The sequence below is a fragment of the Drosophila serrata genome, unplaced genomic scaffold (assembly GCF_035046125.1).
Source record: "Drosophila serrata isolate PLE 108 unplaced genomic scaffold, ASM3504612v1 contig_240, whole genome shotgun sequence".
NCBI lineage: Eukaryota > Metazoa > Arthropoda > Insecta > Diptera > Drosophilidae > Drosophila > Drosophila serrata.
In genome coordinates, this window is record NW_028257138.1 from 7,215,289 (window position 1) to 7,233,724 (window position 18,436).

General features: G+C 34.9%; 2 protein-coding genes across 2 annotated transcripts in view; both read right to left on the reverse strand.

The window, feature by feature from the left end:
* kek3 (leucine-rich repeat, immunoglobulin-like domain-containing kekkon 3 protein) overlaps positions 1-18,436 on the reverse strand; it is a 238,020-nt gene that overhangs the window by 179,223 nt on the left and 40,361 nt on the right. The window lies entirely within an intron of this gene.
* Positions 6,378-8,608, reverse strand: LOC110182366 (damage-control phosphatase 1). Its single transcript, XM_020950407.2, has 2 exons — positions 7,742-8,608; positions 6,378-7,573 (listed from the first exon to the last, which is right to left on the reverse strand). Exons 1-2 carry the CDS (start codon positions 8,494-8,496, stop codon positions 6,880-6,882), a joined length of 1,449 nt encoding a protein of 482 aa, XP_020806066.1. The 5' UTR covers positions 8,497-8,608; the 3' UTR covers positions 6,378-6,879.

Here is an 18,436-nt window from a genome sequence, read left to right on the forward strand (position 1 = left end):
TATTAAGCCAGTTTTTCTCGCCGTCGAATGTGCAGAGAGACCACGATCGGAGTCACTTCAGTTCCATTCCCTGGCTACACCCGCGAATTGATTTCTGCTTTTTGGGGCTCTGTGAGCTCTGGCCAACTGTTAAATCATTTAATATACCAATTATAACAAGTCGAGTAGTTAACATAAATCCTCATATTCACCATTCAATGGAAAAGTTAAGTGATTTTTCGCGCTGAACTTTTATGTTTTTTTTTTTCTTATTTTATTTATATATATCTGGACTTTTGGCTGGCGGCAACGTCGCCAAGAAATCAAAACTCATGCATTATGAATGCCAAAATTTTCTGACGTAGTCAATTTCAATTTTTATTTATTTTATTGCCTCTAATGCATCGGCGCACTGCCTGGCAAATAAATAAATATTGAAAATAGCAACAAATGCATGACATTTGCAAAAAAGGAACCCCAATCTGCATATGGAGAGAGCTTTACTGAATGATGGAGCTGGGAGCGTGACACGCCAATTATTTATGATTTCTTTTTATCGTACTTGTATTTTTAATGGGTAAAAGTTGGTATTTAATAGATTTTTATATTTGCTGTAGGAGTTGCTATTTATAAACATAAATTTAGCTTCTATTATTGTATTGTATTGGAATGTTTTTAAAGTTTTTTCAATGAGTTTTCTTTGAATTATGAGGTCTTATACTTATAATAAATTTATCCTGGTTGGACAGTACTCAATACCAGTCTTTTACTATCATTTGACAAGTTTTTAGAGCTTTCTATATATAAGGTGCTGTTTTTAGTATAAATTTTTAACAAATGATTGAAATATAATATATAATATAACATAAACAAATATAAATCATATTTTTAAAGCCTTAAGCAGTAAATTCTATATCCCAAATAGAAAAGTAAAGCTCTTATTTAACAGTACAGAAATTTACGATTTTCTTGAGAGAAATAAATACAGAAGTAATATTATTTATATTTTTATAAATGCTTGTTATTATAATAATATCATATCATTAAAATAAGATATATTCTATATTTTAAACAAGAATATTAAATACTCATTAAAAAGAATTATACTTCTGAGTATAATAATAACTAATTAAAGAAGCTTCTATATCACCTGAATTATATTACATAGCTCACATCTTATATAACCCCTGATTTATCCTATAACTCTCACATCTCTAATCAGATTTGTTTTCTATATTTTTTGGGACTGACAGGTTGCCCCGCTTGAACGCTAGGTGGCGTCTGGTATGGGACGTCTTGTCCAGCGCGTTATATATTTACTTACGACTTTGCGGACTTCTTTCCTTCGCCTGCTTTTGTACTGAATCATTGCCGGTCCCTGCCAAAAAAAAAAAAGCCCAAACCGTCGACTGTCTGCCCCACTGTCTCATATTTTATCACAGCCACAACCGCAGTTGCCGTCTCGAGTGGCCAAGTGTCTTGGCCAGGATTTTCGCTGGTTTTTTTCTATTTTTCCCCCTCGACTTTGGCACATGCTCTAAGACCATTCGTACGTTCGCCTGGCTGCCTGTAAGTTTTTTCTTTATTTTTCTTTGGCACAGATTTACGACTTTTTATGCTGTTTTGATTTGGTTTTTTTTGCATAAGGGTGTTCACGTGGCCTGGACTGGACCTGGAGTCTGCAACTGTTTGGCCGTTTGTCTTGTCAGTGGCGTTGTAATTGGGTTTCAGAATATGACGGAAAGAGTGTTGCTAATCAGCAAATCACACTCTGGCGTTGAGTAGACGAATTACACCGCACTTTTGTGGATTTTTATACGGATTTTTATTTGGATATTTATTCGAACGATTGGCAACCTGTTTGGTTTAGAGAAAAAACTTTTAAAAATAGTCAAATGGCAAAATAGAAAGGCGTTTCCTTGTTTAGTCGACTCGACCATCAATCTTGAGTTAAAGTGTCGCTCGGTTTCGGTTTCGGTTTCCTTTAATTGTTTTAGGGGATTGGTTTTTACTTAGCATATAAACCCAAAATTTTTACATTTTATTAAGCCCTCTTAACTTTATTCACCCTCATAAACCCATATTTTCATATCTTCATGTCTTGGAGACCAATAACCATTAATACTTAAATGGGTTTTTTGGTGGAATCCTATGGAAAATATTGCACATTTCACATGGCACTTGGCCAATTAACTGGGGACATTAAGGTATTAGCCAATATGAGATCATAAAAGAAATGCATTCTAGTTAAGTTAAGTTCATTTGAATTTAAATGAATCATGAAAGGGGTGAAAAAATAATGGATATAAAGAAATCTATTCGATTTCTAGGCTGCAGGTTGTTAAGAATTTGTTAGTTATTTATTTTAAAATGAATTTATAACACTAAACAGTTTCACAGCTACAGAAGAACCTTTAATTCGATCTAAAAATATCTATCAACATTTTTATTTTACTCAACATTCACTATTATCAAGATGACTTCTCTAATTTCTCTTTGCTACCTATTTTTTCGGTCTAAATTTATATATTTCACCAGTCCAATGACCTTTTAAATTTTTAAATTTTTTAACACTCAACCCGTTGTAAAACATTTAAGGCCCAATAAATGGATCCTAGCACCGGTTAACAGCCCTGGGCCAGGATCGTCTTATAGGACAGGGGTAGATGGGTAAGGCCAGTACTGGATAGGATCGGATAGTTTAGTGAAATATTAAAGACTGAGGATAGCATAGGGACAGGGTGGGTAGGGCAGGGATAGCCTCTTGTCTGGCGGCAGCTGGCCAGTTTTAGTTTTGCCGTTGCAAAGTCGTCGCAAGTTGGGCAGTTGGCCAGGTGCGGGTGCCCCACACACACACACACTCACACACACTCACTCGCACACACCTCACCTCACCCATAAACTGGTTGCTGGACATGAGGTGAGCCACAAACAAACAAAAAAGCCAAGTAACGGGCCAAAACACAAGCGTGTGCCGGCTTTGCTAACTTGGCTATTTTGTAGACTATTTTTTGAGAATTTTAAAGGGTACAGTTAGCAGGGATTAATGTATTTAAACTATATCTCAATAAGAAAAGAGATTTAATAAAATATTTTAATAGAAGAAAAATGTCAGCTCATTAGTTATTAGTTGTGTACTAATTTTAAAAGAATTTATGAGAGATTATTTTGGTAGGAAAACCCTGACAAAGAAATGATATATTTCAGAAATAAGACTTTTTACTCATATATAAAAATATATACATACCAAGATTACTTAATATGCATTTAATCTCAAAATATATTAAAGAGAACCTAAAGATAATATTTAATTTGTTAATTTATTTAAAAAGTGACTGAGCAAGAAATTAGGATCAGAAATAAAAATGTTTAAGCAATTTTATGACTGGACTTTACCTTAACATATACCCATTCTTTAATTTTTGTTCTTTACTTAATTTACATATTTTTATGTATTTATTAGTATGTATTAAAAATATATTCAAGAGAACCTTAATATACAAATAATTTGATAATTTGTTTAGGAATTATCAAAGCAAGAAAAAAGGATAAGAAATCAAACAAGTTTTTGCAAACCCTTTATCTGGACTTACATTTTGCTTAACATAAATTCATCCTTTAAGTTATAATTTGTACTTAATTTATATATTTTGATGTATTTATTAGTATGTATTAAAAATATTTTAAAGAGAAACTAAAAATATATTTTAATATGTTAATTTATAAGAATTATCAGAGCAAGAAATCAGGATTAGAAATGAAACAAGTTTAAGGAAATCCCATATCTTGACTTGACTTGACTTTTACATAGACCCATTATTTAAGTTTTGTTTTCAACTTAATTTCTATATTTTTATGTATTTTAATTGATCCAATTTTTAGCTATAACTTGAGTTATTACCAACACTGCCTGAAGTGCCCGCAAAAGGCTTGAAAACTCTTTTTTTTTTGCGTGGCTTGGAGTGGAACACACCCGCATCGCGGCAGCAGACAGGACAGCGACTCTGTGGCTCTGTTTAAAACCAGATTAGCGCCCAAAGTCTGCGGCTAATTTTTGTCGGTGGGTCTAAGCAAATTTGAATTTGAATGTTAGCGGGTGATAGTCGCTGGTTTTTTATGCATTTTTTCTGCTATTTTTTTTTTTTTTTTTTGGTGAACGAAAGACCACTTGGTCAGGAGACTGGGAGCTCTCTGTGTCTCACAATCTTTTGCCGCGCTGGCGGGTTGACAGTGCGGTGCCTGTGAAATATATAGGATGACATGGGGCATGGTTATGGTTACGTGCAAACCAAAAAGCCACAACTAAGCTGATTACGAAATGTTGACCTTTTCACCGGTTAAAATGGCCACTTGTCTTGCTCCTTTTGGCGGCATTCAATGATCCCGAGGAGAGGTTTATGTCAACGGCTTTCCTTCTCCGATAATTGCACTCTCGAATTGAGTTCAATTTAATTTGGTCATAATTCAGGTGACTCTTGCTAATGGCTGAACGGGTGGCACTGTAGCCATTTGGGGACTTCCCCCTACAAACTTCCTGCTTATCCCAGGCTGGAAAATGTCTGCCATAAATCGAGTACTTCCACTTTGGCAAACAATTAGCTTCGTAGTTTGTATTACTTAATAGTGATTCGAGTGACTCATTCGATGGGTTAAAGTGAATGTGAGTATATTTTTTTTGGGGGGAGGGTAAATAGTAAAGAGTATTTTATGAACTTAAGCACTTGTCTGGAGTGCAATGATTGATAAGACTTACTCAATAAGTGCTGTATTTCTTAGCTTCGATGGGGTTCTAACTATTACAACACTTCCTGTTACATAGTCGAGGTTTGGAGAAGTTAATATTAATTTCAAGTATTTATAGTGACTCATGTAAGTATACCTTCGATGACTTATTATTAAGAATATGTATATTTCTTTAAAATGAAGATTACTAAGGGAGATAAATCTATCTATTTATCCATCTTTATATGGATTAACTATATATTGATCTATTTATCTCTCTTTAAATTAAGACAAGTTATAAATATTATGAAATATTTTCTTTAAAATGTATACAAATTAAATTATGAAAATTATTATATAGTATTATTATTAATTTATATTACTCTATATTATCATATATTATTATATCTAAATTAACTTTTTAAATAACGAATAATTCTATCTTAGATGGTATAGATATTAATAAAATAAACTTAGAACCAAATAAGGTTCCTAAATAAAGGTTCCTAAAAATAAGGATATCTAAATAAACTTTTAAAATAAAGAAGAATACTTTCTTATATGCGACACATATTAATAAAATAAACTTAGATCTAAATAAGGTTCCTACATATATATAGAATATGCAGTTTAATATTATATTATATTTCCCTAAAATTTTTACTACAAAGATCATTTGGATCATTTTTTCATATATAAAATGGATTGTAAACTGTACAAAACATATACATATATTTCAAAAACTTCCAGATGCTTCGTAATTTCGATATTCAAAAGCTTTTCCAGAATGTTTCAACATGCCAGCAGCTGGTCTTCCTACAAATACCTGCGCACTATCATCATCATCACACCATTCGCACCCTAGAAGACCCTTAAATCCGATCGCAAAGGGATGGAAAATCAGGAGCCAAAATGGTGGGAAAATAAAAAAGTTTTTGCAACCCCCGGGATAAGCCAAGTGAGACAAAAGCACCGGCTCTAAAGAGGCGTCGTCACCGCCAACCTGGTGTCGGGTACCAAAAGCACCAAGCACCAGGCACCAGGCACCAACACTCAGCACCAAAGTACCGGTTACCTTCAAGGACACATTACCAATCCCTATCCCTATGCAGGAACCCACCCCATTGGCCGCCACCCTGTTGCTGCATGAGCATTATCCTGCAGCTGCGCAGTAACTGAAATCCTGTCCTGCGGCAGGGTGGCTTTCATTTTCGGTGGGAAAATAATAAATCACATCAAAATCGCTTTGCTGATTAATTGCCGTAGAAGAAACTGTACCTGATCGAAGTTGCAATGGAATGCAACGACCTCATGTTGCTCTTTTCTTAAGCAAAACAAAAAAAAAATTACTGTGGGAATGTTCATTTGATTTTGTAATATTTCTAAATGACTTTCTTAGATTTGCTCATTTGGAAGCTTCTTTGGTTGGCAGGAAATCAAGTAAAATAATTTAATTCGAATGAGCAAGGACTAAAGGAAGTAAAAGAATGTAAAAGGAGCATTCTCCTATAGTTGATACTTTTTGATAAGCTCTCATAATTCCTGGGAAAACTCAGCAAGAGCTCCCACTGATAAGAATTTCCATTGAAAACCAATGGACTGCAAAGAATTATAGAAATTTAGCCTGGGAAAATTGCACAATTTCTTTGATTTCATCTAAAGCAATAATATTTACCTTTTGTTGTAAATTGCTACATTTATTTCTACACTTTTAACAATTGACTTGCATTTTGAACATTTATTTAAAAAAAAGCAATGCCTGAGTTAGGTTTTCTTTAAAATCATGGTAAAAGGAAAGGCACACATTGAGAAATTAGATCTGGAAGCACAATCAATTTAATCAGCACATATTTAATTTTCGCCATGGACTCTTGCCTTTGGCCTTTTTGCATTTCCACTCGGGCAACTTTCCATTTCCATTTCCAGATTGCAATGCGCATGTGCGCCGGCTCCATCCATAAAATCAACAGCATTAGTCAAGTCCTGGAACTTGGATCCTTGAGGGGATTTTTGGAGAAGCACTTTGCAGTCGAAGGCGTAACGAGCCACCGAAAGATTCGACATTCAGCTGACAAATTCGCACTCATTTGTTTGCTGAGCAAAAGAGTTTTCTATGCCAGCGGCCTTGCAGATTGAGACACTTGGCCAGCTGCTCCAGCATGTTCAATGCTCATCTGTTTACCCACCACTAGTAATGGGTTTGAGGAGTGGCTTGGTTTTCGTTTCCATTCCACAGCAACATTTCAGAGAGTCAGTGTATTGAATTAAACCGTAGGAACCCCCAAAGATCCACCTGTGATCGCGACGATGCAGTGCATCCGCTTTACCCTCTGGCAGGCCACAGACAACCTCACATTTGACCGCTCGAATGGCACAGATATTCGTTGGCCTAAAGCCCCTCAGGCAGGTGATGAACTCCTCCGAAGAGTCCCATATAAAGTCACCCAGGAGTTTCCTATAGTTGAGATCTCCCTTGAAGATGGCCAACCGGGCGGTGGTGAGCAACCGATAGAGATCCCAATCTAGTTCCACCATTGCAAAATATGGCTGTGGTCCTGTCCAAAAATGTGATATGGGTGCTATGATAATCTTTTCGGTTTTCATTAAACGTTCCCACTTCCTTCCGATTGCCGAAAGATACTCGTCCTCATGACGCAGCAAATGATTCAGTGTCCATTCAACATCCGGGGCTGTGGTATCCGAGATGTACCAGGGAATGGCCTTCACATGGAGACGCACTTGGTCGGCAATCTTGTTGTCCACCAGAAAAGATAAAAACAACAGGTCGGTAAAGAGCTCAAAGCCCGCGTTGTCGCAGATATAGTCTACGATTATAGTGCTCTCTGGATCCGTTTTCCTGTTTTTAATTAGGCTAAGAGAGAGAGAGAGAGGGGAGAAATGTTAAAAATCTCAACTGATTCTTATCGATAAAACTCTGCAGGGTTTATCGATTAAGATGGGATTTCTATTGTGATTCAATGGACTGAAGAAAAAATTCACTGAAAAGGAAAAGGTCTGGGACATAAAGTTATTCATTTACCATTTCCATATAGGGAAAGAGTCATCCACAAGTAAATGCCGATCAATTTGTGCCACTTGCAAAAGTACATCGATATTTTCCCGATTCTCGTACTCCCCAAATTCATAGCAACTAAGCTGATTGGCAAAGTGATTGCTCCACAAATTGATTATCAATAACTTTCTAAAATTCTCAAAATCTCCGAGCAAAGCAAAAGTGGCCCTTGCCAGGATCTTCATGGCATCATTGCTGACTATCATATCCTCCTGCTTCAAATGAGAAAAGCAATCATAATTCGTAAGAAAACGACTGTTTTCGAAAAAGGAATATATCCGCCGGTACAGGTAACACTCGGCATGCAGCCAACAGGATCGAAAGTAACAACTTTTGGGATATGGCAGTTCGCTGAGGAAAGCATTCCATTCATTCCTATCCGGCTGATTGCCATGAAATAATTGAAACATTCGATCACAACTCAGTTCCATTTGCAGTCTCTCAACGGCATCAACTATTTGCCGGATATCCTTGTGTACTTCCTCTCCGTATTGCTTTTGTAATGTAGGTTCTTCGGAGAAAAGTCGCTGTGTCAACTGATGCATTATTCCTGGCATTCGTGTCCTTAATGTTAAATAGGCAAAACTTTGCTTATATCTTGCCGAGAGGAGCGAGTGTCGCGGTGTCGGTCCATTTGTCAACTCTGTGCCATCCGTTCGAACTGATGAACCCGATGGCCGTGACACCACATTGCCCATCGAGAATTGGGCTCTGTTATACATGTCCGGACACAAAATAAATAAAACAGCCAAACAAAATACAAAGAAATTTCAATTTAAAACAAACATCTGATTGGAGGAAGCAAGCCTCACTGATCCATATCAATATCTTTAGATCATTTAGTTAAAATTTATCTAGTTCGAGGAAGTTCTAAGTGCTGTGGGAAACTTCTGCGATATCCTCTTCCTTGAGTATTGCTTCCTTCCGCTGCCCAGGTGTTATCCGCAATGCGGCATGTCCAAGTGTAATTTACAGGGTCGGTGTTAAATAAAATTAGCATATTCCTCGAATGCTTGATCCTTGGATTGCATCCCCATGAAAAAGGTGCATCCGGCTTCGGTTCGGAAAAGTGAAAATCATAACAGGCAAAAGGGTTCAGGGTAAGGGTTAGGGTTAACGATTTAGCATAATTGTCACATGTTAATAAACAAGTCCGCAGGCACTGTGGGAATCTTGTTCTTTCTCTGTCTATATATATTCGATGGGGTTAATTCTATGCTAATGGAGCAAGGTGTGCACTTCCTCTGGCAAACCCTTCATACGATACGATACGATACCCTTTCGATCTAATTGAATGTTTATGAACTACGGAATGACGCAAGTGTTCATCCCCGATCCACTCGGTTTCTGGTTTATTTGCATAAGCATTTGCCAAAGGAAACCGAACTGATATGATTCTCAATGTTTGTCCATGACACATGCAGGCTTTCAAGCAGGGAGAGAAAAATATTTTAAAAAAATCTATTAAAAATATATATAAAATCTCTAAAAAATCCACATAAAATCCATATAATATCTATACAAAATTTATAAGAAATCTGTACAACATATTTGCAAAATCTATACAAAATCTATACAAAATCTATATCAAATCTATACAAAATTTATACAAAATCTTTACAAAATCTATATAAAATCTATACAGAATTTAGACAAATCTATACAAAATCTATACAAAATCTTTAAAAAATCCATACAAAATCTATACAAAATCTTTACAAAATCTTTATAAAATCTATACAAAATCTATAAAAAATCTTTACAAAATCTTTACAAAATCCATATAAAATCTATACAAAATCTATACAAAATCTATATAAAATATATACAAAAACCTTTAAAAAATCTATACAAAATCTATACAAAATCTTTACAAACCTATACAAAATCTATACAAAATCTACACAAAATCTATATAGAATCTATACCAAATCTATATCAAATCTATTCAAAATTTATACAAAATCTTCACAAAACTTATAAAAAATCTGTATTAAAATATTAGATGTTGCACAAGAATCAAACACTATCATAATTAGTTCAAAGGGGTTTGTTGGAGTTCAATATTATATATCATATTATGGAGTTATTATATATAGCAAAAAATAAATAAATAAAAATATTAACTAACACCATTTCTCTCTGTGTAGCACTTAACCCTTCGTTGATTTCTGTGGCAGACACTGGTGCGTCAAAATAGTGAAAACTTGCGACTCTTTATCGGTGGTCGTGCACCTTAGAGTCGAAGACCGCCGCCTATTCGCATCCAGGTGTTCTTTTCCTTGGAAATCAAGAACTTCCCCCGTGACAATCTGGTTCCCAGTTCGGTGGTGAAATCCGTCGGTTTCTTCTAAGTTTTTAATTCCAGATTGCGGCTCAAGGTGCTACATTTTCAGTGCGCCATTTTCGAAATGTTTACGAGTTGCAAAGACGTTACTTTTGAGATACCCTAAAAAGGGGTTCCCTTAAATGTCTACAGGGATTGTTTATAAATTAAATTAGCTTTGAATAAGGTTATAAAATAATGAAAGACTGAAGGGAATATTCAACTTAATCAATTATTAACATATTTTGAACAAAAGTATCTGCAAAAATACTTGTAAAAGACATTTAAAAAATATTTCAAATATATATTATAATATAATGTTCCTTGACTCTCTGCAATGTAAGGGTATTTCAAGCCTCTGTCTTACTTCTTTTGAACTTCAGAAGGGGGTTGGGATACGGTTTGCGTTGCCTTATGAAATCACAAAACCAAAATCACTGAGCAGCTGCGCAGTTATTTTAGTGGCAAGTTCTGGCATGTGCTGGCCTTGTTGCTACGCAAAAAAAAACCTTTTCATTTATTTTGATTTTTATTTCAGGGTGAAATCTCACCTCCATCCATCTAAGACCGGGCCATTGTTCAATCTTCGGGACTCAAGCAGGTCAAATAGAGATCAGACTGATATAACGCATACGAATTCAATATTCTGCGATCATTTCCCCCCAAAAAGTAACCAAATTATGTTCTGCCATTAAAATGCCTCAACTTTCACCGCAACAAAACAAAACAAAACGAAAGAAAAAGTGACAAAATATGGCTCACCCGGTAATTGCTCCCAGCAGATCAGTGAATATATTTATGTTATTGCTGCCCCCGATTGTGGCAAGTAAAAAATTGCATTATCAGAGTCGTAAACAAATTAGGGGAGAACGAATGCAGAGAGATCGGCAGCTGCCCAGATATATATGTATACATATACATATATACCTTTACTATATAGTATGTCTGGGCATGTGGATGGATAATCAAGGCTCAAGTGGCGGGTCCCATTAGCTGACACCGCCGCCAAGAGAAGTGCACACAATATTTTAGAAACAATGGCCAATGTTACACGGAGAAAAATTGTGTAACATTTCTCATGAATTTATTATTATATTTTAGTATATTTGGGAATTTGTAAGTTATATGTATTACCTATTTAATTTAACAACAAGAAAGAAAGCTAACTTCGGCACGCCGAAGTTTATATACCCTTGCAGATAGAACTTCTATGAATAGGAATCCATACAATATAAATTATATATATTTGTGTTAAAAAACAATGAAGTAATAGCTGCTTTCATTTCATTCACCTATACATATTATATTTGCAGTTTTACATACACAGATTTGCATTTTTCCTCTACATCAAACGATCGTTTGTATGGCACCTATAAGATATAGTCGTCCGATTTTCATAAAATTTGACACAAAATTTAAGACTAATATAAAATAGCTATACCTTAAATTTGATGAAAATCAGTTGAAAACTGAAAAAGTTATAAATTTAATTGTATTAATTTATCGGTCGTTCCTATGGGAGCTATATGATATAGTAGTCCGATTTTTATAAAATTTTACACAAAATTGTAGAGTATAGTAAAATGACTATATCTTAAATTTGATCCAATTCTCTTGAAAACTGAAAAAGTTAAAAAAATTTTTGTAAAAATTTTACGATCATTCCTATGGAAGCTATATGATATAGTCGTCCGATCCGGCCCGTTCCGACATATATACGAGTGAGAGTATATAGAAGGCTAACTACAAAGTTTCATTCAGATAGCTTCAAAACTGAGAGACTAGTTTGCGTAGAAACGGACAGACGGACAGACGGACAGACGGACAGAAGGACAGACGGACAGAAGGACAGACGGACAGACGGACAGACGGACATGGCTAGATCGACTCGGCTGTTGATCCTGATCAAGAATATATATACTTTATATAGTCGGAGGTGCCTCCTTCACTGCGTTGCAAACTTCTGACTGAAATTATAATACCCTGCAAGGGTATAAAAATGGGAAGTGTAAGTTCTCTTGTAATTACCTTTTTTAATATTTTATAAATGTGAATTAATAATTTCATATTTGCTCATTTTGATTTTCGGTTAAATTGTAATGAAATTATACAATATTCTTGCAGTTCTGATATATAAAAAATGATTTTATACAAAAATTAACACTTTCCTTAACATTTGAAGGTGATTTTAAAGTAATTAATAGTTTATTTTTTACTTTTACATATGTCTTTATTTTTTTATTTGAACTTTACATAAATTTTCAATTTACAATTTATACATTCTAAGGTCGTTGATTTAATACGGCTCGAAGGACCAATTTATATTGCAGGACCAGATAGGAACTCAGGGGAGTTACGAATTTACCTATGAATATTTCGGATCTTAAAGAACTTGTAACCAGGAAGAGTTGAAAAATAATATATATTTCCAAGAAAATGAATAGTTAAGAACATGTCTATTTGTTTCTTCGATCTAATATGTTTCTTTAACAAAGTTAAAAAATATTATAGAGGAAATAATCTAATAATAATTATATAAATTTATTAAATAACTAAATTGATTCCTTTTCTTACCCATAATTACTCTAAGTGCACTAAAGGAGCCTAAGCTCCATAAGATTAATAACTCGCTGGCGCACGTTCAATTAATCTTTCGCTGCGTATGCTCCGGAACTCAGGAACTCAGGAGCTATAGATCTATGGAACTGCAACTAGAGCTGGGAGATCGGGAGCTCGGTAGCTCCCTGACATGGAAATCAAAGTCCCACCAACTGACAACTTAACGGCACGTCTCCAAAGAATGGATACCCTTGTCCCTCCCGGAGGATGGGATGAGTCTGAGTATAAGATGAGATGGGATCGTGTACCTGCCGCATTGTCAGTGTCAATTGTGACAGTGTCTGCGACAGTGGGGCTCATTCCGCCCGGAAAAACAAAACAAACGGACACGTTCTCTTTCCCCCTTGGGGGAAAAGGAAAGACGGAAGGTGGCCCCGCGATCATCATGCAAAACATTTGCCCATGAACGTGACAAAACTGAAGAACACGCTGCCGAAATTCTACTAAATTAGTTGTTTTAGCTGCAAGGGCTCTAAATTTAGGAGACCCCTCCAGATTTTTTTTTTTTGGGCGTGCGGCAATCCATTGGCCATAAATCAATTATATGGCCCTAGACGATATTTATAGAGCCGACTTTTTCTCATCTTCAGGTGCCTTTGGATGAGGGAAATTCCATGCCATATAGCGGCAATAATTTCAAACATTTTCATAGCTAAAATTTATGTAAATATAATGCCGACAGCTCGAATATGCTGCTGCTACTGCTGCTATATCCAAAATTTTCATAAAATATAAATCGAAGATCATTTGTAATAATTAGCGCGACATTTGCTGCTGTTTTTTAACACGATTGTTTAGCAGAAAAAAAAACCAAACAACACAAAGCAAAGCATTTCCCTTGAGTTTTTGCCTGCACTTTATTTGTTTAATTAGGAATCCCTTGGGTGGACAATGAAAACATGAATTGCTTTTGACTTTATTACAATGCAGGGTTTATTACACTCAGGGAAATGTATGTAATTGTTGTATTCAATTGAATTTTAGTTAGATTTATTGAAAAATAATAATTTAACAATGATTTTAAGATGAGTTTGTAAAAGGTTTTGTTGTTGTTTAATAAATGTAATTTGAGAGACTTGCAATTTGTTATTAATGGTAAAATTTACGGTTAAATCAAATTGATTTTTATTTCAATATATATTGATTTAATTATTTATAAAATGTTTAACCTTAATAGAGATTTTCATAGTATTTTTCAAGATATTTCAGATTTAAATCTTGAACGAATTTAATGTTTATGACTATAAAACATTAGATTTCATTAAAAATTTGACAAATTAAACCTACTAAACCTTCAAGTATTTATTTTGTTTTATACACTGATTAATAATATTCCAGTTTTTTCCACTTTAAATACATTTTTCCTCCAAGTGCATGAAATAACAGCTGAAAGCTGTCAGTTAAATTGATGCACCCCAAGGCTTTGGATTACAAAAGGCGAGGAGAGGCCACAGAAAACACGAAAAACAAAAGAAAATGAGGCTAAAATTGCAAGGAGCAACCAGCTTGAACCACCTCAGCCTCAGCCTCAACCACCATCAGCACCATCTGATCCTGCGGAGCCACCAGCACGCAACTTGACTCCTGTTCGTCCTGTTCACCACAAAAAAAAAGTGGAATAAAAACTGCAGGAGCAGTCGAATTTTATTTGAATTAGCAACGCGCAATCAAAAACATTCAAACACGCATAAATTGAATCCCGTGGGATGATTTCTGTTTCGGGTTCCCATTGGCAACCTCCCTTCGTCCTTCGTCCTTTGGTCCTGCCAGCAACTTGTCACGTGATTCCAATAACAAATACAGGCAGGGATCATCCCTTAGTCCTTGGTCCTCGAACTGCCATGAAATCCAACCGGAACCCGTATTCCGGGAAGCGTGGGTAAGTTATTTATCGGTCAGACTCCTGCCGAGGACCAGGACCAGGACCAGGATCCTGGCCCATCCCCCTTCTTCCACCTCCTGCTGCAGAAATCCTCCCCTTCATTTTTTTGATTTTCTCACGTTTCTGCAAGTGTAAATGGGCTCGGTCATGGGAACACTTTCCCAATTCGTAATTGAATAGTTTTATTGAAAATTAGATACTCAATGGGCCCTAATTGATTGACCTGCATAGTTGATGGAACTAGGAGTGGTTATGCTGCTTTATTTATAATTAATTAAATTAGAGAGAATAAAGAGAAAGCATATGGAATTTACTATATTAAATTGTGGGGGTGTTTAGGGAGGTAATAGAAATTATATTAGACTTTAATTCGAGCAAATGGGAGTTTTTAATCAGAATTATAAATACGTTTTTCTTAACTTATTTATTTTAAATTTATTAATAAAAATTACATAGATTTCTATTATGTACTGTAGCTACTGTCAGTTTTATAGTTTTTATTTTTTATTTTTAAGCTGTTTTCCTTTATTTCTTCTTTAAAAATATATACACAAACGATCTCCCAAATTTATAAATATTTTCTTTTGAGAAACTTCTTATTTTTGGTTATTAAACATTATTACAAAATAAATGCAACCCTTTGGTTAGAATTCTACAACTATTCTTGCTAATAAAGCGTTTTTATTAACCAATTTCCAAATATTTCCTATATTTTAATCTAGTTCTTTTATATTCGTAGATCTTTTACTATATCAAAATAAGCCTAATTTGCTTTGGTGAAATTATGCCTGACTTTGATTGAGTTTTCCTTTAAAGAAAATACTCAAATCAATTTCCCGAATCCATCCATCCATCCTACCAATTTCCAAATATTTCCTATATTTTAATCTAGTTCTTAAATATTCCTAGATCTTTTACTAAATCAAAATAAGGCTAATTTGCTTTGGTGAAATTTTGCCTGACTTTGATTGACTTTTCCCCCAAAAGAAATACTCAAATCAATTTCCCCAATTCATCACTCTGACATATATAACTCAATCAATACCATCTATATATCCCACTCAAAACCATCTGCTGAAGATCATACGATTCCAGTCAGGAAAATCTGACCAAGAGTGTGTCATCAAAACCCTCCTAAAGGGGAAAAGTTAACTGCACATCACCTGGCTGGCACAGGTAAACCGCAAAAACGTTAGCATGTACCGTGCAGATATATATTTTTCCTACATTTTCCTTCCTACTCGGCTGAGTGCCTCACTTCAAAGTGTCAAACGGCCGCACAGAGTCGCATAATGAAGTGCAAAATGTCATTAATTTGCCGACGTCAAGGTGGGAAGGCTGCGAGTATCTCTCAGTAACCAAAGTATCTGCTTCAAGTATCTGCCAGATGCAGCTGCATTCGGGCAGCGGACAAAAGAAAGTCGGGTATGCAGAAATCCAAAACGAATCCGATCCAGGCCGATCCGCCACACGCCGACTTTTGTCTCACATTGTCACGAGTTGAAGGTTTTTCAAGCCACTGAGCAGACAATAAGTAGGGGCGAGAAAATGGGGGAAAATGCGCGGGGAAAAATACAAGAAAAATGCGAGCCGTCGACCAGACCGAGCCGCAATCAAAACAAGATCTTAGAACTATTGGCGCCTGATATGCCGCCGCCGCACAAGCTCCAAGTCCATTTCCAACTTCAACTCCAACTTCAGGTCACTGGGCATAAACGCCGCTTTTGAAATTCGATATTATTATCGGAGAAGCTGAGACAGAGAATCGCTGGAGAATCGGAGAACATGGTAACGGTAATTATAATCGAATAAAAGCAGACAACAACAACAGTCTGAAGCTTCCGACGCCGCATAAATTAGTCGTAGAGTTTTTCAACAACAAAAAAATAGAAGCTACATCTATAATTCAAACTAATTTGTTTTATTGACAGCGTGTGCGCTTTTGGGGTTCTTTGGGTAAGATAACATATAACATATAGACCCTCCACAAATTGGTCAATTATGTGGGGTCCCCTTTAAGGTTAGACTGGACTCCAAGGCGTGTTTCATTAGTTCGAGTGACAATAAATTAAGTTTCGACTTCATCGCCACTAATTAAAACGCGCTCTTGAGATATTAATCTGCTGGGAAGAAGCTTAGTCTGTGACTAGACTTTTGTGGTTTTACACTCAAAGAAATGAGAGAGAAATGGGAATGGTATACAAAAATGAACTATTAGCCTTACAAAATAATAAATAATTACAAGGAGAAATGTTTGAAATACAACTTTTTATAAATTGAAAACCAATACTAAGGCATTTTAATCAGTTTTGACTTGAATTTCTATATTTTGTATCATGTATGTTATATATCTATTATATTATATAGTATTTAAAGGGTTAATAAAATCGATACACATGATATATTAAGATCAATGATAACATAAGATACATAAAATATTAAAAAATAAATAAAATTATGCAAAAAATATATAATATCAATAAATAATTAAAAGATACAAAAGATATTACATAAAGCCACAATAAACAGATACACAAAAGTATCTTAAAGCTTAAGTATCTTCTCTAAGGAACTATAACATTTTAGGTAGGTTCATCTTGGTTTATATACTTTTTTTTAAAGTTTTCCTTCATCAATTTCCCAAAATTTGACACATTTTTCTCCCAGTGTCTTATTATAGTTTGTTTTTTGTGGGACCACCCGCTTGGCATTGGAAAGATAGATCGATCGATCGCTGATCGGTAGCTTTGTCGCTCTCATCTTCAACTAATAACCACCAAAAGCTTGTGATTTTATTTTCATAAATGAATCATGATAATAAATTGTTTATGTTTCTTTCAGTTCGCCACGAATCTCGAGCTTCATGGGAAAAAGAGATTAGCATCAGCGTTTATGTTAATGCAATGTTGAGACATCATAAAAATGAAATATCTGCCGCTTTATTAGTTGCCAACCGCACACATTTTGGCAAGCTCTGAATCACTTGCAAATATCTTTTGAGATATATGTATATATTTTTATGGGGAGAGCTTAATTGAATTTTCTTATCAATGACAAACATCCTTTTTGGGGGTTATTTTCACTTATTTTTATTTATTTATTTGAGTGTTGTTCTTGGCAAAGTTGAAGGGCAACCTGAAGTTCAAGTTCGGTATTGCGAGCAGGTACAGGAAAAGGGCACTTTATAATGAATAAATTATAAAGAAGAAGTTATCTTTAGCTGATTTTAAGCTTATACAATAAATGATTCTTAAGTTACAATCATATATGAAAGATTCGCTGTATAATGTACTTACTTTTTACCTCTTAATATATATTTTAATAGTCTTATTTAAACATAAACGTATTTAATATATTCAAAGATTTTCTTTACTAAAGACTTGAAGAGTTTATTTAATATTATATTTTGATTTTAAAACCTTGTTTCTAAGTACTCGATCTTTAAAATGAAGCTTAATTAAGGATTCTCTGACAAAATTACAATCAAAGATCCATTTAGATAATAATAGTAAACAAATATCCTTTAAATTCCTTTAAACTTTAATTTATTCTCCGATTTAAAAGCAATATCTTTACCAAATATCACCTAACCCATCATCCCATTCAATTCAACACCAAAGAACCATTTAAACACAATCAGGATAGCAGTTAATTAAAATTCAAATGCACTTTTCCATACAAACTATTGATGATCAAAAACTATTGTTGGTTGTGACAAGGATCACGTATACAAAAATAGATCTCTCCCGACTGAACACACCGGTTCCATTACAAGGATTTTTTGGCGCCAAATAAAATGGTATTTGAGGACTATAAGAACTGCAAAGGACTGCAA